Raw genomic sequence first — 26,694 nt, 5'->3', positions numbered from 1 at the left:
AAGAAACCCTAATGTATGTGTTTTTTTTTTTTAAATCTTTCCTGAGCTGCCACCATGGTGTGACATAGGCCATGGAGCCTATCTCGGATCCATGCATTATAAAAGTTCAGTATATGATGTTAATACAGTGATGGTAATTTCATTGTTGGTTGTGTTGAAATTTATAAAGGAAGCCAATCTCTAGAATGTCATGTACTCTGCTTAAAACCGCAAGAAATCCTGGTCTTCCCAGTTACTTCTGAAAGGACTGTATTTAAGTCATACCATCAAGGAAGTAAAATATGTTGCAGAGTTGTGTAGGTGTTTAATCAATTTTGTTACCAGTTTGTTAGATTCTTTTTAATGATTACCATTCTTCTTAATTGTTCTAACTTCAAGAAGCATGTTAGTCTTACCATGTACTCATGTTTTACTGATTTTGGAAGTTACAAACATCTGTCACTTAAGGTATTGTTTTTGCAGAGAATAATTTTCTCTCTTAGTTCAAAAGAGACTAAAAAGGAATTTTAACAAAGGTATTCTTTGATAATCCTTGAAACAGCTGCAAATCTGAACATTTGGTCTCTTTTCCTTTCCTATCCTAAATCAATATGTAATGCCACCAAAGGCTTGTACTCAGGTGAGGGTAACAGCCAGTAATTTCTTTCTGAAGTCCATGAGGCTTTTAAACATGAGCAGTTTTGAGGACTGATAATGCATCTAGAGCATAAAACCACTTGTAAAGCTATGAATTTCACGGTGAATGAGTGCATTCTCTTTAAACCCAAGTGCGAGGCATCTCCTTTGGGAGAAATGCTTCAGTGCTTGTGTAATAAATGTTATCAATGGAATTACTTTTTGAAATAATGAATCTTATTTTCCCAAATTCTTTTCTTGGTGATATTACAGATTGATAGGTATCTTTTTGGTTTGTTCAGTTTGGATTTCTTTTTAAACGTCGTTTTAGGTGATGAATTAAATGAAACCCTGGAAATGGGATTTATAATTTCTCTCCAGTTGGTGCTGCTGCTCTTCAAGGTGCAGCATTGCCACTGATCTGAATTGGGCTACAATGAAACCCCCTTGCATTACCAATACCAAACTTTCCAGTCATCTGGAATTTAATTACTAGTAATGGTCCCATGTCCATTTCATGTCCTTATTTGTGGAGAGCCATGGACTTTAACAAATGTAAATCCCTGTAAATAGTTCTGAATGCTACCTCAGGAGAAGAATTGAGGCCAGAGATCATAATTCTTCAACACATACATTCTTCATATAGTGTCATTGCTGTAAGGCTGCACATAGGCAAGGATCAGTAGATTGCCTGAGTGTAGAATATTTTACCAATCCAGTGTTTGGGCATGAATTTCTGCGTCCAAAGAGTGGCAAGATGGAATAATAAACCTCGGAGGGAAAGGTCCCTTGGGCTATGTTGGTGATGAATTAGCACGTATGTTTTGTCTTACTGTATTTTTAAAAGATGTGCAGCACCTGATATGAGCTGCAAATTGCCTTATAAAGTTAACAATGACATTTAGTAGAAGGATTAGTCAGTACCCATTTTAGTCTAACGAATAAACAGGCTTTTTTTGTTGGATTTAGAGGGGGTTTTACGTAGGATTTTGAGGGAGGGTAGAATTCTTCTGGTTAAAATGGTCTGTGCTCCGTGTAAGGTATTGATGAGATCTGCTTTTTGTAGGTGTTGCTGAAGGTGTTGTATCAATACAAGGAAAAGCAGTACATGGCTCCTAGAGTTCTGCAGCAAACACTGAATTACATCAATCAAGGAGTGTCACATGCAGTCACCTGGAAGAATCTGAAACCTCATATTCAAGTAAACCATTTTCGGGGTTTAAGACTTAAATGACTCAGTAGTACATTAGTCAGTCTGTTACACGGGGTGTTTCTATCCTGGCTAGAATTCAAGTTTTAGGGACCTCTGTTATAAATTGCTGGTGGAAAGAGTTTAAGCCTCTTTGATGAAGGTTACCTTGATACATGAGCAAAGCTAGCTAATTGCCTTTTTTTTTTTTGCTGCCAGTCCTTTGTAGTTTAATATATTAAGGATTACAGTGTAACACAGCAACACAACAAATTAGGATATGGTGTTAACTACTGAATTTACAGCATTGAATCGTCTCCACATACCATTATCTAAAGCAAATCTAATAGCTTGCACTGTATTGTAGCTCTACCTTAAGTTAAGAGATCTCTTTTTGGTAAGGTAGCACATAAAATCCAGTATGTCCAAATAGTTGTAGAATGTTACCATTTTATATGAGAAGTGACAGGATGGACAAAATCTGTGAAATACAGGAGAAAATATAGAGATTGATTTTGTAGTGCTAGCCTGTTTTCAACTCTTTTTTTATTGCAGGGAATTATCCAAGATGTTATTTTTCCATTGATGTGCTATACAGATGCTGATGAAGAGCTTTGGCAAGAAGATCCATATGAATATATTCGCATGAAATTTGGTGAGAATTTGAAATCTACTCATGTTAAAATATAACTTCACACAAAAATGGGATTTTTATATTTTTTTGTGAAAATAGAGATGGCTTTAATATTTTAAAGAGAAAAAAAAAAGAAAAAAACAGTTTGTATTATCCAAATACTATAACTTCATAGAGTTAACTTTTGGATATACTGGTGGAAATGACAGATAATGTACGACAGCTAATTTTGACAGTTACAAAGTTTTTGTTATAAGTCAAACAGTCCAAGTCTTGCGAACAATAATTACCTAAGTTTAATGTTATTAAAAGTTTAGGCTTTACAACAGCTAATATTTCAGGCCCTGGAGTTTTTACGATCTTAAGGAATTTCACACATGGAACAGTTCAGAACAGATTTGCCGTAACAGTAAATAAAGCATTATGAAGTAAGCCTAGCATTCCAGGCTTGTCTAATTTCGCCTCCTGTGGCTTGCTGCTTTGTTGTTGGGGCTTACTCTAAGTCTGTGCAGTCCTTTCAGGCTGGGGAAGAAAGAAGATACTTCAGACTTCCTGAACAAATTCTTCCCTCCACTAAGACTTTTATGTGGCTAGAACAAGGAATCTTGAAGGGTTTGGGAGTTTCTTATCCCTCAGGTCAGAGGCAGACCTGTAAACAGTACAGCTATTATACAAGGCTCTAATAATCCTCTTCTGCAAAGAAATAAGAAACTGAGTATTTTTAACTCAATTATGTGTGCTTGCCTGTACAGCAAATAACATATATGTCAAAAATTGACCGCTGTCTCTGCTTCTACTTCTACAAACGATTTATCTTAAAAGGAAGACATACAATTTCAAATTAGATATGTAGAGCCAGTGATCATGAAAAAGGTGAAACATGTATCAGGAATCTCCAACCATGTGTTACTGTTGTTTGGTCTTGGAATATCTATAGTAAGAAAGCATGATTAACTGCCTGAAAAAAAAGGAAAATTGTTGCTCTTTTGTTTCATATTAAATCATTAGATTACATTAGGATCATGAACTGTAGTAAAGGACCAAAATTTATAGCTGTTATATGTTTGCTTAATAGATGTATTTGAAGACTTCATTTCTCCAACAACTGCTGCTCAGACATTATTGTTTACATCATGTAGTAAAAGGAAAGAGGTAAGCTATTCAAAGATCTTACTTAAATATGACGTTAGCTAGATTTAGTTTATAGTCTCCATTTGCTAAAGAACTACTAATAGAAGTTTTACTTTTCTGCTTTCTGTCACATCATAGTACACTAAAATTCATCATTTCTCTCAAATTTATTTTGCACTGGTCTACTTGTGATTTTTGTATTTGCTATTTCCCCGAGGACCTATCTATCAAGAATGTTGTGTGTTTATACACAAAACATTATCTAAATTCCAGACTTGGAGCAGATTGAAGAGAGACTTAAGCATTTGAGAGCGCTGAGAATGGTACCTGAGATGATTGATTGAAATACTTTGACTAACCTTACATGTAATACAGGTCTTGCAGAAGACAATGGGCTTTTGTTATCAGATCCTCACGGAGCCAAATGCTGACCCTCGTAAGAAAGATGGTGCTTTACATATGATCGGTTCTTTGGCTGAAATTCTCCTAAAAGTAAGCATAACAAATCTGGTGGTTCTTTTCGTTCTTTTTTTTTTTTTCTTCCTTTTCCTTTCTTTCACATATAGTATCTTAGAATAAATGAGGATAGCTGTTTGAGTTTACCAGTTTTTGAATCACTGCCCGTTTTTTTTTTTTAGAGCTGCTGAACTTAATTGTCAGCTTAATTACACAAGTTTTATTAGGTCATGTTCAAGTTCAGATTATTGTTTTAAGTTCCTTTAAGTTCTCTGCTTCTAGTAAGACTTGCTACACCATTTCCTGTGCTACACTTAACTACATTCCCTTTTTTTTTGTGGAAGGAAGGAAAAAAAGTCCATCCAGTGAAAGGCTGTTAATTGAACAAGATCTTTTCTGCGTATAGAAGAGAAGAAATAAAATTAAATTAGCAACCTTGCTCAATTAGAATGGTAGCAAAAAAGATGCAGGGCATGGACTTGTATTTGGACCATGGCTCTGAGATGTTTCCCTGACCACTTTTGCTCTTGATAAGAGTAATGTATTGCCAAGCAAAAGGTGTCTCTAGGAGTCAAAAAATGACATGAGAAAAGTGTCGCTATTGTGACTGAAATTTATAAAAGTCCATGTAGGATCCAAGTTTAATTACTAGTATGGGATTTCGTTGTTGCTTAATGGCCTTTAATAAAGGGGGAGGTTAAAAGTCTGAGGGTTTTGTTATGCTCTTCACACTTTTATGTGACTCTTTTACTGGATTAGGAATTCATTTTTGTATAACTTTTTAAACTGATGTGTTTCTATTCATATTCTGACAGAAGAAGATATATAAAGATCAGATGGAATATATGTTGCAGAATCATGTGTTCCCTCTCTTCAGCAGTGAGCTGGGTTACATGAGAGCACGGGTAAGAAAGTGTAAGATACGCTGTTAAGATACACTGTTCCAACTGAAGAGTTCAGGGATATTCTTTAAATTTTTCCCTCTAACAAATGCACTCCTTTCTCCACCTTTTCTGTAACAAATTGTATGCTTATTTCAGAGATTAGTATCAGTCTTTATGTGTGATTCTAGATAGCTACTGTGTAGTTTTAAAATGGCCGCAGAATTGTGTGCATAGTTCTTCATCTGTGTCTGGTGGTATGGTCTGTTTGTGTTTTGCATTTAGACTGTACTGCTCACACAAAACCTGTGGCCAAAGATGAACTTGAGATCATAGTACTGGTCTAGTGACGTCTGAAAGACAAGCCTCCCACTGGCCAGCCTCCACACTCTCAAACATCTTCATCTGTTAAGAAGTTTTACAGTATTTCAACAGTAATTGTACTTCAAATTTAATAATTTGTGTAGCTTATGGTTATATGACTAGTCGATAATCCTGTTTGTAGGTTTTGTAACTGAATTTGTTCAATGTCTTTTTTTCAGGCTTGTTGGGTTCTTCATTATTTTTGTGAAGTCAAATTTAAGAGTGACCAGAATCTCCAGACAGCCTTAGAACTCACAAGACGGTGTCTGATAGATGATAGGGAAATGCCTGTGAAGGTGGAAGCTGCAATAGCACTTCAAGTTCTGATCAGTAATCAAGAGAAAGGTAGCCCTCTTTTCTTAAAACTACAGCAAGCTTTAATGGAATAGACATTAATATTGCGATGTTCAGGGAGACTTGTTCTCTTCTTTCCTGATGTTAATTTACTTCTTGCAATTGTAATCGCTTATTGTAACTTCCAGCTGGAAAATTTTATATTTTTTATAAATAACATTATCACAATTTCATGGTACAATAAATCCATTTTTACAGCACCTAATCATTGAATTGGAAATACAGTGGCATTATAAGCATATCTGTCTCGGCATACATTCACTTATCAACTTTTTTTTTTTTTTAAAAAAGTTGTCTTTATCCTGGCAGGCTTTACATTGCTTAGTATTCTTGAAGCTGACATAAAAGCCACAAAGCAAACATAAATTTTATACCAAATACTTTGGCTAATTTGACAAAAATGCATATGTTCCATTCCTGTTCCAATAAAATTTGCATTGATAAGTAATCATGTATTCCATAAAGACTGTAGAACTCTGGTTTTCATACTTCAGTTGTGATCCTCTTGGTATACATTTTTATTAAAAAATTGTTCTGAATGTTGGTATTGCTATAATGCTTTATACTACCCATGATTTTGGCATATTAATGCCAAAGCACTAAATATTAATAAAGTATATATATTGACTTTCTTATACTGTAGTTTTGTAAGAATGTAAATTCAAATATTTCCACTTGTTTTACAGCTAAAGAATATATTACTCCATTCATCAGACCTGTGATGCAAGCTTTACTTCATATTATAAGAGAGACTGAAAATGATGATCTTACTAATGTGATTCAGAAGATGATTTGTGAATATAGTGAAGAAGTTACCCCAATTGCAGTAGAAATGACACAGCATTTGGTAAGACTTTCTGGTGACTTAGGAAGATGTTTAATATGTGAAAGATTGGTATTTAAAATTAAATAGTTCTCCATGAATCGATAGCTGTTGTTACTCCAGTCCGCTTAAGTGCATTGATACAAGTAATTTTCTTCTACATTTACACTGTTTTTTCTCAAAAGTGGCTTCATAACTTGAAGTAAATGGAAACTTCTAAGAGTGATTGTAGAAATGTTTGAGAAATCTTTGTACGTATTTTCTCCCGATAATGTTAATAATGAATTTCAGTAGCACGTTTTAGGTAGTCTCCACAATGTGCCTTAAGTTTTCTGGTTTAAAATGGGAAATTATAGGGCAGATTTTTAATAAAAAATTTGATGTGAAAATAATGTTATGTTATTTGTAATGTGAAAATAAAATTGAATCTGCAGGAGAAATTCAGAGTTTGAATGGCCATATCTAGCAAGTTGGGCTAATGGTTTCAAAAGCAGAGGTCAGCTTAGTGCTTCCTTATTAAAGGCCTTTGCCTTGGAGTTAAAACTAAATTGTTTACACATCCTTTCTGGGAATGCCTGCAAAGTAGTCCACTCTAGTTCAGCTGCCAATTAAACCTTGTGTCAGAAAAACTAACTGAATGTATTCTTTTGCATGGCAAGTAACGTCATTTATATCTTTTTATTAATGAATGAATAAAGGATGACAGCTCAAATGGCTTAACATTCAAGTTTTATCAATCTTGAAAACAAATTCTGGAATGGAGCAGTCACCTCCTAATATTCATACGTGTGTTCTTAGCAGAAGTCCTCCTTAAATTGTGGAGAATACCAGACTTGCACAATTGTTCTTCATCTCCAAGCATGTCCTCGTTAAATGACATATTTATGGGTTGTTTTGCTATTACATGCAGGCAATGACATTTAACCAGGTGATCCAGACTGGACCAGATGAAGAGGGCAGTGATGACAAAGCAGTGACAGCAATGGGAATCTTGAATACTATTGATACACTTCTCAGTGTGGTTGAAGATCACAAGGAAGTAAGAAAAAATTACTTTAAAGCTAATATGTATTGTCTTAAGACACTGAAAGTCTTTTGTAGTTCCAGTGTTCCTGACATTGTTATCTGAAAAACTGTCCTTTCAGCCAAAAATCTCTTAAAACAGAAAACAATGAAGTGCTGCAACAAAGTTGTAACAGAGCGGGTCACATTTCTAACACAGTCCATGTAGTAAGAGAGCATAAATGTTGCCACACTATTTCCCATAAGAATCCAGGTCCTTGTTCAAATAGGTGGAAGCAACTTGTCTCTAACAAATGGAACTCTGTCAGCTCAGCTGGAAAAACCCATCTGATTTGATGAGGTCTGCCCTTCAAAGAAAATAGATAAAACTTCAGTTAGCTTTGAATGTTGACTCTGCTGACTTAGTTTGCTCTCTGCAACAGAATCAATGTCTGTAAATACAGCTGTTGTGGCTATGCTAAATGATAATTTTTTTTACCTGCCTAATCTGCACTGTAGAATTCTCCAGTGTGATGAAAACTTTTGTTATTTAGTTTTGTTGTACTGAATGGACTAACTCCTGTCCAGAGTACAGCTTGTTCAAAAGATGCTGTTGCTGATTAAAATCCTTCTTGACAAAGTTAGCTATTGGTTTTTGATAATACATTATAGTTTTTTAATGACTAAACAGTTCAGTAAAGAATCATACTCTCAGGGCTCTGAAGACTTTACTAAGGAAGCAGCATAATACGAATTCTGAGTGCCCAAGGGTGGAATCCAGTGCTGCCATGCAATAAACCAAGGACCAGTTTGGCTCATTTACTTGTTGCTAAAGCTGCTTAGCAAGCTTTTCATGTACTTGTTTTTGTCAGCAAATTCTTGGTATCTAAGCAAAAAGTTTGTGTGACAATAGGCTAGTCCTGAGGAACTCAATTGTAAACCTTGATCGGTACACATTTATATTTGGAGAAATCTCACACAGCATGACCAGTGTTCCAAGAGATAAGGTATTTAGCTGGTCAGTTTCAAATCCTGTTCTGCCATAGCTAAGACCAGAAACTCAACCCTTATCCCTATGCAAGGTAAGTGCCCTAAACAGGTTAATGACTGTTAGCTCTTCCATGGACTAATAAATATGCATTGGGAAGCGTGTCTGAATCTGTAGACCAGCATTTAAACTGATGGTCCATATACCATACGAACATCCTAAGCTAGGTTTGGGAAGTGGTTTGGTATTTGGTTTTGGTTTTGTTTTTTTAAATTTTACTTTCTGAAACAGCAGATACTTCCTGCAACTTCCATTGCTTACCCCTTTGATACATACATTTACTTACTGTGTTTTAATGGGACTGAACTGTTACACAGGGTTACTGTCAGGCTTTTCTTTTTAAAGGATACCCTATAATGAGATTCTTCCAATATTCAAGGAATATTCCAAAAACACCTTATATTAAAAGCTATCTTACAAATCCTTAGTTGAGTGCTGCTTTTATACATTTAGTGGTCTAAAATGTGAGAAATATTGAATTGTTTTTAGAAGACTTATTGTATACATAGAAACTGCTTTGCATAATTTTATTTTAAAATGTGTTTAATTTCAACTCTGAAGTATTGAAAACAGTCATAAATCTCTTTTTCAGATTACCCAGCAACTGGAAGGGATCTGTTTGCAAGTGATTGGAACAGTTTTGCAGCAGCATGTATTAGGTATCTGTACTTCTGTTGGCTTATTTTTTTAAGTGTATGGGATTGGCATTAAGTTTACCTAGATTCTGTTTGTTTTAGAGTTTTATGAGGAGATCTTTTCCTTGGCTCATAGTCTGACCTGTCAACAAGTTTCTGCACAAATGTGGCAGCTTCTTCCTCTTGTTTTTGAAGTCTTTCAGCAGGATGGCTTTGATTATTTTACTGGTAAGTAATACAAATAAATCAGAAAGCCAAATGGTTTCACATATGTGATTTCAACCATACAATGAATTGCATCTTGATTGAAATGTTAGGAGAACGCTGAAGTGAGGTTACGCTTGAAGTATTTTATTCTGTTGTTGCTGCAACCAGGCTTGTTTTGTTAAGGCATCTGTGACTAGATGCATGCTTATCTTGACAAACACTAAGCAAGAACTGTAATTAACTTATTAATACACAGATTTCAACCTGATTTTAACAGCTCGTCTAATAAAACATGCAGACAATATCTAAATGTGATCATTCTTCTTTTAATACAGACATGATGCCTCTACTGCATAATTACGTTACTGTTGATACAGACACACTTCTGTCAGACACAAAATATCTTGAAATGATCTACAGTATGTGCAAGAAGGTAAGTAGATTCCTTTATGATAATGAAGCCTGTGATCTCTGAAGTAATCTTTAGTTTAACACTCTTAAACTGGGTACTTTTTTCCACAACAGCAGACTGTGAAACTGAAGAATTTTGACATCCGCTCTTAAAGCGTTATGCTGTTTAACATCCTCTGTGATTACACAAATTATTAAGTCATTGCAGAGAAATTTAAAGGGGTTGCCTCAAACTTCAGATACATGCTTTTGCTAAAAGGAAAAAATAAAATCATACACAACAAAAGCAGATTGAACAACCCAGGGTTTTGTGCACGCATGCTTTGTGTAATATACTTTGTGCATACGGGCATGCAAAACACATGTATGCATATTGCAAAAGGTAGGTGTTTTCTTTTATCTGAGATCTGTAGCCTCACTATGGCTAGGACACCACATACCATATGTATGCTAAAGGTCTTAAATCTATTAGCTAAAACAAGTGGAGCAGGGATGGAAACTAGAGGGATAGAAAAAGGAAGTTATTTTCCTGAGTTCATACCAAGTCAGTGATGAAAGCTGGGAGCAGAATGCAGTTGTTCTGACTCAGTCCAGTCACTTTTGGGCAGTGTTTCTGTATTTAAGTTAGCTTCTCAGCTCCTGTGTATTATAGGTAGCTGCCAACTGGGCTTTCTTGATCCAATTAATATGTAGAATACAAAGCTTTCCAGAACATTAGCCCTATATGAGGAAATGAATACTTCTTTGTAAGATGGTGTTAATGTTTTATAATCTCTAATAGTAATCTGTGGGGATCTCAGTTTTCCACTTCTGGATATCATGTGTTGTGTCTGTCTGAGAACTATGGTGAACTGTCAGCTGCTCTGCCCATGGTATTTCCTGAGTAATTCTTTTGAGGGTGTTTAAATATTATAGCGAATAACTCTTGCCAGCCTTTATTTGAAAACAAGTTGCAACAAGGCTGATTAGGCTGCTTGTAAATACTTGAACACTTTTTATATATAAAAAAAGAAAATTAGCCTGTTATAACCTCTTAGTGATCAGTTTTTATTAGCTGAGCACAGTGAACCTTTAACACAGAAGTTTTAGGTATTGCGTGGTCTCCTATTGCATATCCCAAATTTGTAGATATACATGAATGCGTAAGAAAAATTTTTGTTTTGTGTATGGAAATAAACCTTTGCAAAATGGCAGCTGATGTTTATACAGTTACTGTTGTAAGCTCTGCATCCATAGAGTTACTGAATGTTTTTACATTTAGATTAGTTTTACCCGCATTCAGTCTCTAGTTACGATACTGAGCCATTGCTGTAGATTTGGCTGCTTTGCTGATGGATGTTTATGCTAGCATTGTAATAGCATGGGTAAATTTATACCAGCTTTTTAAAGCAAAGCAGTATATAGAAAATAATTCTTGAAGGGGTATCATCAACAGTAATTGTTATTTTTCAGGTCCTTACAGGAGTTGCTGGAGAAGATGCAGAATGTCATGCAGCAAAGCTGTTAGAAGTAATTATTCTTCAGTGTAAAGGGCGTGGCATTGATCAGGTTGGTAACAACTTTGGTTCCTATAATTAATATTTTAAAAAGATTTTATTCTTAAGTATGAATTGATGATGTATTAACGTGAGTTCAGTTCCGAGGAGTTTGTGTAGTGTGACTAATAATCCTGTCTTCTACTTCAATGTTACTTGGTTAACAGCACTGCAGAGATAGTTATTCCACACTTTGTCTCCAGAATTTAGGACACTGCAAAACTCAAGTGTTATCATGAATCTAGAAGAGTACTGTTTTGGGAGCATCTTAGTTCTAAAAGTCGATTAATTATATTCTAAGTTAATTCTAGTGAATATTTCATGAAAATTATTCAATCTGTCAAGTTAATAGCCTTGAAATAAATAAGAATGACAATGAAGCTCCTAGATTCCCAATTAATGTCATAGAGGAACCAGGGACTTCATTATGCATCTATGGAAGTTGGAATACGGGAGATGAATTTATGTGCTTCCACTCTGTACATGACAAGAACTGTATAATAGCTGTTTAAACATTTTTGCATGCTTTTTAATACTTGTGGTTATGGTCCCTGGAAATTTTAATTTTTAATTTATTTGAAAGAAATTCTTCTATAGCGAATTTTTTTTTTTCAGTGTGGCATCTCTGAAGAGACTACTCCTTTGACTAGCTGTTTTCTTGGAATGTTAGTAGTATCTCTTGACTTTGTTGTGGATATTAAAAAAGACTAAGTTGATTTTTCCAGACTTCCTAGTGTACACATTTCCTCTATTTTTCATTTTTAAAATGCAAGATCATAGAACCAGGAATTACATCTGCTGTGCATGATGTCACAAATCCATGTGCTCAGAGTAGATTAAATCTTTTCACCTTGTCATTTCATCTTTGTATATGACTTCTGCTGGCAATGAAAAATTATTCCCATTTTATGCCCTCTGTATTTATGCTCCAGACTGGTTCTATGCCATTTCTCAAGTTCAGAAATACAGAACTACAAAATTTATTTTTGATCACTAAATTTGTAACGGTTCTCACTCTTCAGTGCATACCCTTATTTGTGGAAGCTGCATTAGAGAGATTGACCAGAGAAGTGAAAACAAGTGAACTGCGAACAATGTGCCTCCAGGTCGCCATAGCTGCTTTGTATTACAATCCTCATTTACTATTAAATACCTTGGAAAATCTTCGTTTTCCCAATAATGTGGAGCCTGTCACTAATCACTTCATAACACAGTGGCTTAATGATGTGGACTGTTTCTTGGGGTAAGTGTTTCTAATTTTTAAGATTAGTCTCTGTGGTATACCTCTATATTGCCTGCTTGTAAATCATAACAAAACTTGCGACTTTTTTACTCTTTTGTTTTGTAGACTTCATGATAGAAAGATGTGTGTGCTTGGCTTGTGTGCTCTTATTGATCTGGAGCAAATACCACAGGTTTTAAATCAAGTTGCTGGCCAGATCCTGCCAGCTTTTATTCTTTTATTTAATGGATTGAAAAGAGCATATGCCTGTCATGCAGAGCATGAGAATGACAGCGATGATGATGATGAAGCTGAAGAAGATGAGGAAACAGGTATGGAAACTGAAACATCACTGCTACTCTGTATTTTTCTTTTTTTTTTTTTTTCCTGATGGAGATGCTGAGTTCCTTTGTGTAATTCTTCAGAGTTCCCTAATTCCAAAAATCAAAAGCTGCGGTAGAACACTGGCCATCTTTCAGTGACTTTCAAGTATATCTGACTTACTTTCCAGTCCCTCTTAAAAACTGTCTTCCTAGTCTGAGTCTCTTCAAAATCACATCAAGCTAGCTTTTTGTGTGTGAATGCTGTCATTGCTGAAAGGAATTATTACTGGGGCATGTTTCCCATTTGAGTGAGGGGTAAGAGTCAGTAGAAGGAGTTTCCATGAATCCATTGAACAGTTTGGACTATATATTACAAACTGTCCCATGAGTTGCTGGTGTTCTAGCTGTGTCTTGAAAATGACAGTTCTTGTGATTCCCGCCCCCCCCCCCCTTCTGGACCAATGTAATCTCAACTTCATCAGCCTTTATAGACGTTCTTCTTCATACAGTCATTTCACAAACTTCCACGTCTTCTGCCATCTTCTTTATATGAAGTTCAAAATTACCTACAACTTCCCCGTACTTGCTTCTTCCACCTTACCCTGTACTCTGCTTAAGCTTTTAGTTCTTGTTCTGTATTTTTATCTTTCCATCATCAGCCTGGTGTCTTTGTGAGTGATCGTTTGGAACAGTTTTCCACGCTCAGAGGGGAATATCTGTTGGTTTTCATTTACCTACTTAAAGCCCAGTTTCTTTTTGATCTCTGCTGTTGAATTCTGGACTCTCCAGACTATTGCCATTATACATCATTCATACTATTATATTTTGTATTTCTCAAGCATTCTTTTTAACAGCCCTTTTGAATGTGCCTTTTAAAAGTATTTTCATCAAATTATTTCAGACTTCTTTGGAGCATGAATATTGCTTTGCTTAAAGTTTTATCAAGTGCTGTTCCAAACTATCTGTAAATACATTTTTCTATATACATTTTTGTGACAAATTTTCCTTTCTCACTTACACAGTTGGTGTCAGTGAGGGAAGAGTGTCTGGGGGGTAAGACCAAGGCACTACGAGAGGAGTTAAATGAGCTTCCCCCTTTCTAGTCTGCACTATACTGTTACCAGTTCCATTGCCTGTTTTGCATAATCAGCCATCTACCTAAAGAGTGGTTCTTAACTATTCTTGACATAAACTTCTTGTGTGTGTGATATTTAACTCAGAGGAATTGGGGAGTGATGAAGATGACATTGATGAAGATGGTCAAGAATATCTAGAAATTCTAGCAAAACAGGCAGGTGAAGATGGAGATGATGAAGACTGGGAAGAAGATGATGCTGAGGAGACTGCTTTGGAAGGCTATTCCACAATTATTGATGATGAAGACAACCCTATTGATGAATATCAGATATTTAAAACAATTTTTCAGAGTGAGTAACTTTTTTTCCTTTCCTGGCCAACAAGTTATATTTTAACTTAATTTTAGTGTATACCATTGTAAAATAGAACCTGTTGAAAGCTTCCAAACAGGCTTTCCACTATGTGCTTTGAGCAAGTTCTTTCTTTGGAAAGGGGAAGCCGACATTAAACTTTGAGAGGGGGAGACGCCTGAATGAATTTATGGTGGGAGGGAAGAGGTCAGAGGTTGTATTAGTGATTTTAAATGTCTCGAAGTATGTAACCCTAACAGAATATTATTCTGATTAAAATGGTAGTGAGTTACTAAGCTTTGAGTTACAGAACATTTTAATGAACACTTTCCTCTTGCTTATGTTTTCTTTCTCTTGCAGCAATTCAGAATCGTAACCCTGTGTGGTACCAAGCTTTGACACAGGGTCTTAATGAAGAACAAAGAAAACAATTGCAGGACATAGCAACTCTGGCAGATCAGAGGCGGGCAGCACATGGTATTTTTCCCCCTTTATACCATTAATTGCTTCTTTCGCTGTTTGAATGCTGTTTATGTGGTCAAGAAGCATAATTCAGAAAATGCCTATAATTCAAGTTTGATAATGTCTTCATCAAAGCAGGGTTGTTTTAAGCTCCAGAGATGTTTGAAATCTCCTTAAGATTAGCAGGTCACAAAGCCTCAACGCACAAATTGTGTGGCATACCGTAGGTGTAAGGAATGATAGAAACGTCTTAACGAAGTGGCCAAGTAAATAAAAGGGTATTTGTCATAATTGCTTGGATTTGAAAACAATTGATTCGATTACCTGAAGATGGATGAACTCTGGGTATGGTAACACATTAATTGGCTGACAAACTATTTCCTGATGTGACCTAGTCCAGCTGGGATAGACAATGATTCTATGGCTGGAAAAATACCAAATTATGGAAGTAATATCCATCTGTAAAACTACATTATTAAGCCTATTAAATATTTCAGATTGTTATTCTCCAATACAGGTTTAAATATATAGGAAGTAGGCAGATCTTCAGGTTTGGGGTTTGTTTTTTGTTTTTGTTTTTTTTCAAGTTTTCCCAGGTGTTTGAGAGTAAGCCGATATATATCATTCTCTAAAGTCAAGCCTGAATTTTGAGTGATCAGTGCAGTCTCATATCCTCCATCTTATTGAGCAATTACTGCAAGACATTTCAAAATAGAAGTTCAGAAATCTTTCAATAAAAAGATGGGTAGTAAGAATGCACATTTTAAGTAGTTTTTGTCAGAAAACAGCCTAAATTACCTCACAAAGTTTGTAAGTGTCTAGAATGGTCCACTTTTGATGGTTATAAAATACAGTTTCACTGTGACCCCTGTCAAGCACTAGACATCATACTGATGAGATTATATACTACTTGGACATTTTGTGAAAAAGTATGTTCTTTTTTTCAGCTGCTTATTCATAGAGCAAGCTAGATGCAGATTTTGAAGTTTTAACTTAAGCAACTAGATCCTTACAGGAGATTCTTGCATACTATCAGAGCACACTGATACTTCATTTAGGCTGCCTACCACACATGGGGACATCCTGTTAGAAGGATTTGGAATATAATTATCTCTCATTAATGTAGCTAAGAAGAATTTCCATAAGCTAAGAGATTTGTCTTCTGTGCACAATGTAGCCGGGAGGGAACAAAGCGATGCTCCCCAGGTCATGTTCCCCTTCATGAGCCATGGCAACATTTTTCTGTCCTGTTTCCAAAGAAACAGAGACAAATGCAGATCCTCTAGATAATACAAGCTGTCCTGTATTCCCAGAAAGAGAGAGATTGCAACTATTTTGAGGTAGGAGAGAGCTCTTAGACTAGGAATAAGACATTAATAAGCCTTATTATCTTGAGCTGGGAATAATACAAACCTTCTGCTGCATTATCTAGATTGTAATAAAGGTGGATAGAAATACACATTTCTACCTGCTCTTTACCAACCTACTTTTCAGTTGTCCATGTATTAGAGGTTGTAAAAACCAGTCTAACAGTAATCTTCAAAGGATGGAATATGCAGCTAGTAGAACCAGACAGCTTACTATCACTGTTAGTTACAGTGATGGATATATGGACCTCAGATGCCTAACAATCTTATGGTTTGGTTGAAAATGAAAAGTGATAAACTTGGTAGTTTTCTTTTAGAATTATATTATATGTAACCTAAACTCCAAATTAACTGCTTGGGTATGGGGGGAAATGCATGTATGCTAAAAAGTCTGTTTCTGGTGCTTCAGTGGCTATTTCTGCTTATATTGTTGAATTGAGATAGGAACACTGAAGATTTAGCTAATATCTGTGTACTGCGTTTTTGTACGTGTGCTTTGTTATTGACTTCACTGAAAAGTCCATTAATCAGAAAGAACTGGGTGCCTGTTAGCAAGTTCAGAAGTCCAGCATTCATTCAGGTCCTGTTTCTGAAATGTGAAAATTACATACTCGTGTCCAAAAGTGTGGGCTTTTTAAAATATCAGTTCATTTAAGCATAGCTATAACAATATTGAGAAATTAAAATAAATAAATAATTGGCCCATCTGTTGTTTGGGGCCTGGCACGTTTTGACTTTGTGGGTGCTGATTACTTTCTTGGGTAACCCCAGGTTAAACCCGTATCTCTGAGAGACTCAAAACGGTCAGTCACAAAATCTTAATCTGTCTTCACCCCTACACACGCACTAAAATACCTTCCTTCTGTTTTTTTTTTTTGTTTCGTTTTAGAATCCAAAATGATTGAAAAGCATGGAGGATACAAATTCAATGCTCCAGTTGTGCCAACTTCATTTAATTTTGGAGGCCCCGCCCCAGGAATGAATTGAATTATCACTTTTCCTGCTACTGTGTGATTGTAGTGAAGAGCTTGTGTTCCTCCCAATAGTGGTTCCAGAACTGGTTCATGTTATCTACAACTCACTCTAAACTAATTGATAAATAGATTGGACAAAAGCCCCAGAAGTGGGACCTGATCATGCAACCTAATACTGGAAAGCAAACCAGAGGTTTTTTTGAAGATAGGAAGAATCTGAATTTAAAGCTTCAAATGACACACTTTGGAAATCGGAAATCAAGAGGGGATGTCATGAAGGCAGCTTTTCTTTTTCTGAGGAAAAAAAATAGGTATGGGCTGCAGGACTATTTAAAATGTCTCATTTACAGGACAAGCTAGAAGGCAGACTTAATTTTTACACCTGTGGCAGTATGAATATTTGCCCAATTTATTTCCCTTTTCTCCCTTCCTATTGGGTGTCTATTCTTTTAATGTAAATAAGATAAGGTAATCAGCCTTACTTAATCTTCATCATTTCCATTTATCAAGATTGTTCATATGTAGAATATTGGACACTTAATGTAGCACTACATAACTGATAAATGTGTAAATGAATTAGCACTTTCATATTGAAACAAGCCTGCTAGCCTATGTACAAAAATAGCAAAATGTTTGCTGTTTATAAAAAATAAAAATAAAAAATAAGGGATGTATTGGGGAAAAAAATTTCAACTTATTAATTTAAAATGAACTAGCAGTTTTGTACCTGGTGACTTTGTGGTGCAGTCACCTCTGGTTGTGACTTGAATTCGGTTATGTATAAAGGGGTTAGTGATATTTCATTGCTGCTAAAAAAAAAAAACAAACCACCCTCCGTGTCCTTTGTTTTTCTTGAAGATCTCACTGTACAAGGTGAAATTTGGATACAAATGTGTACTGTAAGCACTGAGGATAAAGTTACCTTCTCTAAAGCAGGTAAATAAGATGTGAAGTTCTGCTCTTAAGAGTCAATTGGAGTGTGTGGATGAAACATCTATATATGCAACCTATTCAAAACACAGCAATTTAATTTGGCTAATCTGGGCTGTGATCTATGAATGCAGTTTTTTCCCCTAATTTTCCAAAATACTCTTTCCAGCACGTGGTAGTGCAGGTGCACTACTCTTGCATTTCATTCCCCCTCTTTTTGCACTCCCAGCATTAGTGTGTGCTGTTGTCTGCCTGATCCAGACAGTGTATTTGAAGTTTTGCCAATCTTTCATTTTGAAGCCACAATTTTCTTCCTTCAAAGTTGCTATAGTAACTAGTATTTTAGCTAGAGAGGCAAAATACAGTTCCCTCTGGGACCACTATCAAAACCACTGTATGAAGAAGCCAGCAGGGAGATGCTGTGAATGGGTTGGCTTAAATGCCCCCTTTTTCTTTTCTAAAAGCAAAAATCCATAGGTTTTTGATCTTGCCTTGAGATCATTGGTGTCAGGTCTTTTAAATCAAATGTTTGTTTGTTTTTTTTTTCTTTTGGCTGTTTTTATATAAAAATGTCACCTGCTGTTACAATTGATATTAAACAAGCTACCTTAATTTAATGTAAGCCTCCAAAATTTAAATACAGGTTAAAAATAAACTGAGTTTATATCTGTAAAAATGAAATGCACATATATATATTATGATACTCAAAATGCAGTCTTCAGAAAATTGGTTTGTGTGGTGTGTTTTTTTGCATCAGCAGAGTAGCAGGAATTGGTGGTTTGGGGTTTCCTTGACGAGCTGACCAGCACCATGCTCTGCCTTCCATTTGTTGCACAACTGCTAGCGCTTCTCTGGGCAGGTGTAATGGGTTTTTCCAGTCACTCCTCTCTGGTCTGCCTCTCTTCGGCAAATGCAATTCCCTGCGCATAGAGTGCTAATGTGAGAGACTGAGCCAGGACTATAATGCCACGTTGCCCTAGCCGAATACCAAAGGGATACTTTAAAAGCAAATTGTGGACTCTAAAAGGATGGATATTGCACCTGATGTGAAAAAGCCTAAAAAATTAAGCCTTGAATCAGAGTATCCATTATAGTAGTGGTATGAGAACCACGGTAGTACTTTTGAATCTTTAGCTGACTGGCCAAGTACGTATAGCAGAACTGTTTTCTTTGTAAATGTGTAACTCATGAGCACGTACAGATGTACTCCGGCCTCAAGATAATCTCTAGACAAGGTTTTATTTTTGTAGAAAAAGGTGACAGACATAAATACAGCATGCCTTTTCCTGTGCATTCCTTGACCTTGAAAAATGCCCAGTTTGACATAAATAATTTCTGAACATCTGCTTGTTGGGTATCTGCTTATCTTGTTATGCATCCCAAAAAAATGTAAGGGAAGCTTTTAGGACAGATGAGATGCTTTTGCCTCATGGCAGAAGATACGACAGAGAAGCAGTGAGAAGGCTACAAAGCAGATGAAAAAAATGAGGGGAAAATCACCAATTTAGTGCCATTGTCATTTCTGGAACAGTTACATTTTTCAAGTCACAAGTCAAGGGAAGAATTTTATCTTGGTGTGAGGAATACAGTCTTACTTCAAGGGTGCTTTTATGTGTTGCTAGACTGGTTAGCAAGGAGCATCTTTTTTAAGAATGGATCTAGAACTTCGCTTTCCTTTGCTCCAAGAAATGTATTTATATAAATTGCAAAACAATTTTGCATTGTTGTTGGTGGTGATAGTGCATTTTGTGATGCAATATATCAATTTCAGTGATACACTTATGTCAAATTTAAAATTGATCTTCCTCCTAGAACTTGCACTTATCCATTCCATTTTCAAGGATAATGCAACTCTAAAGGAAGAGCTGGAAAATTTAAAGCCTCTGTTTTTTCTATTATGGAAGATCTCCTTGGATTAATAAACATCTAAAGCAAATCCTTATCTTCAATTATTTCAGTGTGGTGTTTTGAATGCAGCTGTATTCTTACAGTACTTGGGAGTCCTGTTCTAGTTACATAGCTCTACGGTTTGTATTTTCCTCTCTAAAATATTTCTTCAAGCAGAAGCATTAGGCACAACCACAGTTCTCTTAACTGTGTTAAATACAAAAGGCTTATGTCATACACTATTTTTTAAAATGTTAACATACTGGGTAAATTTAATACCCTTTTTTCCTAAATCACCATCTTAAAAGAATTAATAGGTGTCAGTGTAGTACAGCAAAGCTCTGTTCAAATCTCTTGTTGCCTAGAATTACTACTGCAAGATTCAAGAAGTCTGCAGCGGATTAATTACAGAATACCTGATAATAATCATGCAGATGGTTTTAATTGTGCCTAGTAATTGATACCTGCTAAGTTTTAGGGGTTGAGCTGTATTTTTTCTAAAGGAAATGTCCCCCTGTTGCAACTATCAGTTGTCGAAGAGCAGAAACATCACGAAGCTTCTCAGCACATTATATCTTTTCATTATTTCTGTCAGGTTTCCTTTCAGTCCTTCCTCATACGTACTTTCTCTTGCTAACCATTTTCACTTCCTGGGCCTGAATTTGTCCCCCTGTACCTCCCTTGAGATGCTGCTCAGAAACTGTAAGCACTTTGCACTTCAGCAGTTCATACTGTAGGCAGTCAGACCCCTGCTGACGCTCTCTGTGTATTCAACACCAAGATACCCAGCTGCATCCCTCTCTGGAGTTGCTCAGCAACGGGACTGATGCTCGCTGATGGCTCCGAGCAGTGCAGCCGAGGGGAGGGCTCCTCGGCGGGTGCTGGAGGCTCCTGGGGGGAAGGACATGGCTCCAAAGTCAGTATTAGTGGTAGACCCAGCGTTGTCTGCGTACGGCTTTTGATTTAACAGATGCGGCCGAGTTCAAGTAATGCTGGTGCAACAAGTTTTATCAAAATTTGAGAACAGCTTGGAAGGTCCAAGGCGCTCTGTATTATGCTGTTAATGGACTATAAAGGCCAGCGTTGAGTCCCTTCAGATGGGTTTCTTCTCTTCCCTGTGCTCTGTGGGATCTTCCACATAACACAGAACCAGGAATGTGGAAAAGCTTCATTTGTCCGGTGGCGTGGCACTGATTATAAACTACTTTGCAATCAGTATGTAGCTTATTTAACTTAAATAGCATGTCATTGGTTTGCATGTTTCTGCTTTTTATAACCAGACATTCTCAGATGTTGATGCTAGAAAGTACTTCAGAATGGGAAATACTAAGTTGTAGGATCTGACAGAGATGTTTAACAAGTCGTCTGTTAACATAAAGGAGTTGGTAAACCCAAAACATAATTTTATCTTGGGTATTTCAATATTGTTCTCTGTTAGGCCTATTCAGGAATAAGCTATTTTTGGCTGTTTGTATGACTGCAAGAATTTAAAACTTATGGCGTTTCAGGCAAAAAATCTTAAATGCTTTTACAGGTCACGTTCAGAAAGGTCAAGTAAGCCCTATAGAGCTGAACACATCGCCCTGTCAATGGCGATTACTCATGTTAATTGCACAGTTGGGTTTTCTTGAAAAATCGTCTACCAAAGTAACTGTAATACCCTTTAATTGCCTGTGGAACTGCTGCTGGACTATTACATATTTCCATACTAAAAAACCACGCAAGGATAAATATTCTCAAGCATAGCTTTAAGAACGGAGTCCTTATCCGCAGGAGCTGGGCTGGAAAGGCAGAAGCTAACGAGGCTGGGGAAGGGCAGGCTGCTCGCTCGCTCCCCCCAGCCCTGCCCCGAGCAGGCCCTCCGCAAGGGCCCCGCGCCCCTTCAGCCGCCTCCCTCCCTCCGGCTCCCGCACCGACAACGGACGGAGCCCAGGCCAGCGTCCGCCGCGGGGACGGCGGCGCCCCGGGCTCAGCAGGACGCGCCCGGGCCATCTGCGGGGGCCGCGACGGCGGCGCCGGAGCCCGCCCGCGGGCCGCGGCCGAGGCAGCAGTCCCTCCCCGCGGGCGCCCGGCGGCCCAGCTCCAGGCGCCCGCCTCCTCGGGCCGCGCCGCTCCGTCCCCGCCGCGGGGGGCCGGCCGCACTGCCAAGGGCAGCGGCCTCAGGGCGCGCCCGGCCCCCCGCGCTCCCCTCCCTCGCTTCCTCCCTGCCCGCGGCGTCCCCGAGCGCCGCTGCTGCCGGGCGCACTCCCCGGGGAAGGAAATGGCGCCCGGCTCCCTCGCTCCCCCGCTGACGCACAAACGCCTCGCTCCCCGCGGTACAAAATGGCGGCGGCGGCGGCCCCGAACCCAGCATAACCGAGACGCCATGAAGCCGCGGGGCGGGGCCCCGGGCGTCTAGCCAATGGGCATTGGCGCGGGGCCTGGAGGCGGCCAATGGCGAGCAGAGGCGGTGACGCACGGCGCGGCGCGCCCAATGGGAGCGGCGGGAGCGCGGGGCGCCAGGTCCGCCCGCGCGGCTCGGGGCGGTGCTGAGGCGGGCGGGCGCTGAGGCGGCCGTTTCCTGTCCTGGTGCATGGTGGTCGGACGGAGGAATTGTTGGAAAATTTCTCGGCGAGGTTAGTATATAAATGTGTTTTTACCCAGTGTGCCTTATTCTAACCACCGCCATCTCCGGCTGGGGCCGCCGCGCCGGGCCGCCGAACCGGGCCTCGCCCTCCGCCCCGCGCGCAGGGAGGCGGCGAGGGGCAGCGAGCGGGGGCAGGCGGGGAGCGCCGGCACCGACCGACACGAATAAAGCCGCGGCTCCGCCGCCCGCCCGCTCCGCGCGGCCCGGCCCCTCCCCCTCCCGCCGGGCCTGCCCGCGCCTGCCCGCCGGCACCCCGCACCGCGCCGGGCCGGCCCCCGCCCGCCGCCCCCTCCCCGGCCCGGGCGGCGCCCCGGCCGGCCCCCGCCGGCCGCCCCTTGGCGGGCCCGGGCGCGGGGGCGCCCGTTAGCCGCTGCGTCACGGGCGGGGGCTGCCGGCGGCGGGCGCGCTCTCCGCGCGGGCGGGCGGTGGCGAGGGAGGGAGGGGGGCGCGGGGGCGGCGGGCAGCGCCGCGGGGGGTGGGGGGGGTGTCCTGGCGCGCTGCGGGCCCCGCGACCGTCCCGGGGCGGCCGGCGCTCGCCGCGCCTTATTTTGGGGATTCATTTATTTTCGCATTTTCTTTCTTTTTTTTTTTTTTTTTAACGTGATATTTCCATTTTGACGGAGGGCAAACTTGCAAAACGGCACTGAAACAATTGCCTCCAGAGCTCTCTCGGCCTAACGTGCGGCTCGACGCGCGCGCGGTGGGGAGGGCATCGTTCGCCGCCCTTGCACGGAGTCGCTTGCTCGTAACGCTGCTGTGTGGTAGTGCCGCGAGCCCGGCTGTTGCCGTGCTGAGGCAGGAGAGGGTCCTTGCACCGGGCTTGTGAAACCATCTGGTGTAGTACATCTCTTCCAACTCACCAGTATGTCGTGCGAAATCATTTTAAGAGTTTTACAGCTCTTGTCGTTTCCTTCGGCTTTTCTTGTCTAGAACTTTTAATAGAACAGGATAACGACAAGCTACTCCTCTAGAAAAATTACCTGCTATAACGCAAAGATTTTATTTTCTGGTAAGGTCTTATTTGCGGTGCTTGTTTGTCCAGAAAAAATGGCATGACTTCCATGCAAGTTAAATTTTCTGTTAAAACAAGCCTACGGTTGAGCAGCTCCAGTTATGCATAAAATCTCTTAAGGGTTTGTTTTGAACTACCAAAGAATTACATTTGATGTTATACACAGAGTGATACCAGTACTTCCAAGGAGTGTTATTCCTGTTTCCAGTGATACAGAAACTTCAACCTTACAGTCTTTCAAAGAAAACATTTTCTCTTGTCATATAGTTTTCTGAAGATTCTGCTTCAGGTGTTGTAAATCTGTTATGCTTTAGAGGACTATATACCAGATATTTCTGTTGTAGCTTCAAGGTGATCATACCTGAAAAATTAAATTTGTTTGTCCTTAACTATAGCCTTTTAAGAGAAGTAGTATGTGCATAGTATATTTTAGCTTTGTGTAATTGTATTTGCCATACGGCTTTAGAATGGCCAAGTACAGCATAACCGTGTTTTCGTGGCTTGTTTCTTTGTATTTCATGCACTAAAGTCTTGAGCTTTCAAGCTGTATATATGTCAGAAGCTATTCATCTGGATCACTGCAGAAAATGAAACTTGGGAGTATGTAGTCAAATAATATATGATTGTTTTGGTAATAGAGTGCTGCTGAAATTAGATGTAAAAATAGACGTTTTAAACAGCTTTGAGACATGTATTTCAAATTGATTGCATAATTTACATAAACTATTCTCATTATTGTAATGAAATAATGTTTCATTTCTAGTATCCTATCTGAGGAAGAGTTATTCTGCCTTATATTACAGGCTCAAATAAAGCAAATGCTTAAGCAAGTGTAAAAGTTTCTTTAGCTAGAAAGTTACACAGGCTTCGCTCTGTCTTCGTGCCTGTGTAGCATTTGATGATTAAACATCAAAATAACTTCTGTCATGAGCTGGCAATCCCTTTTCTCAGAGGAGACGGGTGCAGCAATAATAAAGTGATGAATATTCCCTGGTAATGGGTGCCAAAATTAGGTAGCTGATTTGTTCTTGTCTGGAGAATATCTCAAATTATGTACTGTTTCAGCTCAGCAGACTGCTGCTGGCCTGCGTGCTGTCCTGTACTGTCCAGGAGAAGGGAATTGGTGGGAGGTTGAGCAGCGAGCAGGTCTAAGCAGCAGGCGGCCGCTGCCGCCGCCGTGCCCGCTCACAGCTGTGCTGCTGGCGCGCCGGCTGCCTGCGGGCTGCCTTCTCCCCAGCGCTTCCCTTGGATGTCCCGAGGGTGCCTCAGCTTAAGCTTCGTGGTCGTAATGGTCTCTCCCTGGACACCATCTTTTCTGGGCATTCCTTAAAACATCGTGTGGGTGTGTGTGTATTCTTGCAGACTTATGTATTGGCCTTAATAAAATGTATGGGGTTTGTTTTAAAATAAAGCTAAAAAGACAACAGTTTTGAACTGGGTTGCTTCTATTACAATGTAATTGGGCTTCATTTAGAGTGTGGGATGTTGATCTTTCCTTGCTGTTGCATGTAAGTCTTGGCCTTAAAGAGTTTTGCGTTAAAACATGCTCAGCATAGGTGGAGTCTTTGAGAAACACTGTTACTAAATTTTGAGGAGTCTTTAGCTGGCGGGTGTGAAACTACTTGTTTTCCAAAGCATAGGGCTCAGCTGAATTTGGCTGAGTTTCCACACACAAAGTGAACAGCACATTCCCGATAATCAGGGCAATTCTTCCAGTTTCAGGCATTGCAATGCACAGGATGCAAATACTCATGAGGAAGATGTAACTTGTCTCGGTGCTCTTGTAGACCGATTCCTTCATTGCTCTTTTCCCATCTGCATTTTGAGTTGTACCCTCTTCCTTGATCACCTCCATGATTTCTGCTTCCCATGCCGTCTTTTGTAATTCCTGCTGGCTCTGACGTGTATGTACATACCGTAGCATCCCAGGCCAACCTTTGTTTGCCTTTCCTTGCCACTGGCTTTTTTCCTGTATTGTCACATCCCTTGCACGTTTCTACAGCTCAACAGCATGTGTTCTGTTCTTTCTGCATTAATAGGTGGGCAGGTGTTTTTTCATCTCTTCTGTGCTGCAAGGAAATTGGTGCACCTGGTGAAGAGAGCATGAATTGGGTAGCCTATTCCTGTGCCTCGTGCCACAAAAGATCCCAAAAGATTGAAGGAAGGTTTCTGCTTAGCTTATGGATCCCTAAGATAGATCGTGATCCTACCAGATGGATCCTCTTCTGGAATCTGAGAATTCAGCTCTGAAATGCAAGTTCCTGTAAATAGAGGTGTGCTTAGGTACTGTTCTGAGGACGGAGTGAGGAATCTGAGGGAGGTGCCTGTCCATGGACACCACGTTTCTGGGGGAGAGGAAGGAAGCCTTACGACCCATCATGGCGTAATGGGGTTTATGGGGTTCTGCCTGTACCTTAAGTCTGTAACTTGATCTGCCCTTAGTTGTATTAAGGGGAATATGGTTTTGGTCCTCTCACTCTGTGCTCTGCGCACCAGGAATTGTTGATCAGTTACTCAAAAATGGAATTGGACTAAATTAGTGAGTGCTTCCAGTGACTTAGTCTGCTAAAATTTTCTGGGTTACACTGCTTTTTTAATTGTATAGTGGGATTGTACTTTGCTCCACGAAGATAACACTTGTTAAATAAACGAAGTTCTCAGTTTTGAAGGGAATTTACAGTTCCAGCAAGTTCTGCGATATTCAAAGTTGACATCAGAGTTACAACTACTTAATGCTTCCCTTGATCTGTATTTTATTGTCTGCTGAATGTTTTCCTCTGTATACACTTCTTGAGGGGAAAATTGCATTATCTGCTTAATGCTCTTGGTCTTCATTTCTGATGACAGACTTCTCTAGAATTGGAAGATGGGTCTGTATTTGCAAGTTAGTTGGTATTGCCCATATCTTAAGTATATTCATACTGAGCTAACATGGTATTACACAGAGTTTCTTAGAATATATTTAGATGTACTGTTTTTCAGTTTACGTTTGTAATCTGTTTTTTCGTAATTCAGGGTAGAGGTTGGCAATTCAGTAGGCTGTCCGTTTAGTTCCTGAAATACAAGCACAGACTAAAACACTGCTGTTAACTGTCATGGCTAATACTGATACATCTGCAATGTAGTTATCAGATTACTAATTAACTCATAACCACACAAACCAACCCACTCAAAATTCCC

General features: G+C 39.3%; 2 protein-coding genes and 1 non-coding gene across 10 annotated transcripts in view; all 3 read left to right on the top strand.

Annotated features, from left to right (window-relative positions):
* IPO7 (importin 7) overlaps positions 1–19,938 on the top strand; it is a 38,719-nt gene extending 18,781 nt beyond the window's left edge. The window contains exons 9-25 of the mRNA XM_087745180.1: positions 1,682–1,816; positions 2,360–2,459; positions 3,514–3,590; positions 3,945–4,061; positions 4,841–4,930; positions 5,449–5,614; positions 6,310–6,470; positions 7,357–7,485; positions 9,089–9,155; positions 9,234–9,359; positions 9,674–9,771; positions 11,202–11,297; positions 12,307–12,527; positions 12,633–12,838; positions 14,050–14,256; positions 14,617–14,733; positions 16,975–19,938. Of these exons, the coding sequence (XP_087601306.1) occupies positions 1,682–1,816; positions 2,360–2,459; positions 3,514–3,590; positions 3,945–4,061; positions 4,841–4,930; positions 5,449–5,614; positions 6,310–6,470; positions 7,357–7,485; positions 9,089–9,155; positions 9,234–9,359; positions 9,674–9,771; positions 11,202–11,297; positions 12,307–12,527; positions 12,633–12,838; positions 14,050–14,256; positions 14,617–14,733; positions 16,975–17,072 (2,211 nt within the window). The 3' untranslated portion in view covers positions 17,073–19,938. The remainder of the gene's footprint in view (positions 1–1,681; positions 1,817–2,359; positions 2,460–3,513; positions 3,591–3,944; positions 4,062–4,840; positions 4,931–5,448; positions 5,615–6,309; positions 6,471–7,356; positions 7,486–9,088; positions 9,156–9,233; positions 9,360–9,673; positions 9,772–11,201; positions 11,298–12,306; positions 12,528–12,632; positions 12,839–14,049; positions 14,257–14,616; positions 14,734–16,974) is intronic.
* Positions 5,126–5,307, top strand: LOC148057070 (small nucleolar RNA SNORA23). The gene has a single exon (XR_015702093.1). It is a non-coding gene; the product is annotated as a small nucleolar RNA SNORA23 (small nucleolar RNA).
* A 2,407-nt stretch (positions 19,939–22,345) lies between the features above and the next one.
* ZNF143 (zinc finger protein 143) overlaps positions 22,346–26,694 on the top strand; it is a 42,619-nt gene continuing 38,270 nt past the window's right edge. For 4 of the 8 annotated variants that reach the window (XM_087745346.1, XM_087745369.1, XM_087745360.1 and 1 more), the window contains exon 1: positions 22,347–22,491. The gene's annotated coding sequence lies outside the window, so the exon portion shown is untranslated. Of the gene's footprint in view, positions 22,492–26,694 lie in introns of all 8 variants that reach the window. The other 4 variants (XM_087745424.1, XM_087745419.1, XM_087745327.1 and 1 more) reach the window with 4 other exon arrangements.

The sequence above is a fragment of the Nipponia nippon genome, unplaced genomic scaffold (assembly GCF_047370975.1).
Source record: "Nipponia nippon isolate SJK-2023a ecotype South Korea unplaced genomic scaffold, ASM4737097v1 scaffold_10, whole genome shotgun sequence".
In the NCBI taxonomy this organism is placed as follows: domain Eukaryota; kingdom Metazoa; phylum Chordata; class Aves; order Pelecaniformes; family Threskiornithidae; genus Nipponia; species Nipponia nippon.
Note: the sequence above shows the minus strand (reverse complement) of the source record. Positions and strands in the feature narration are given on the sequence as shown.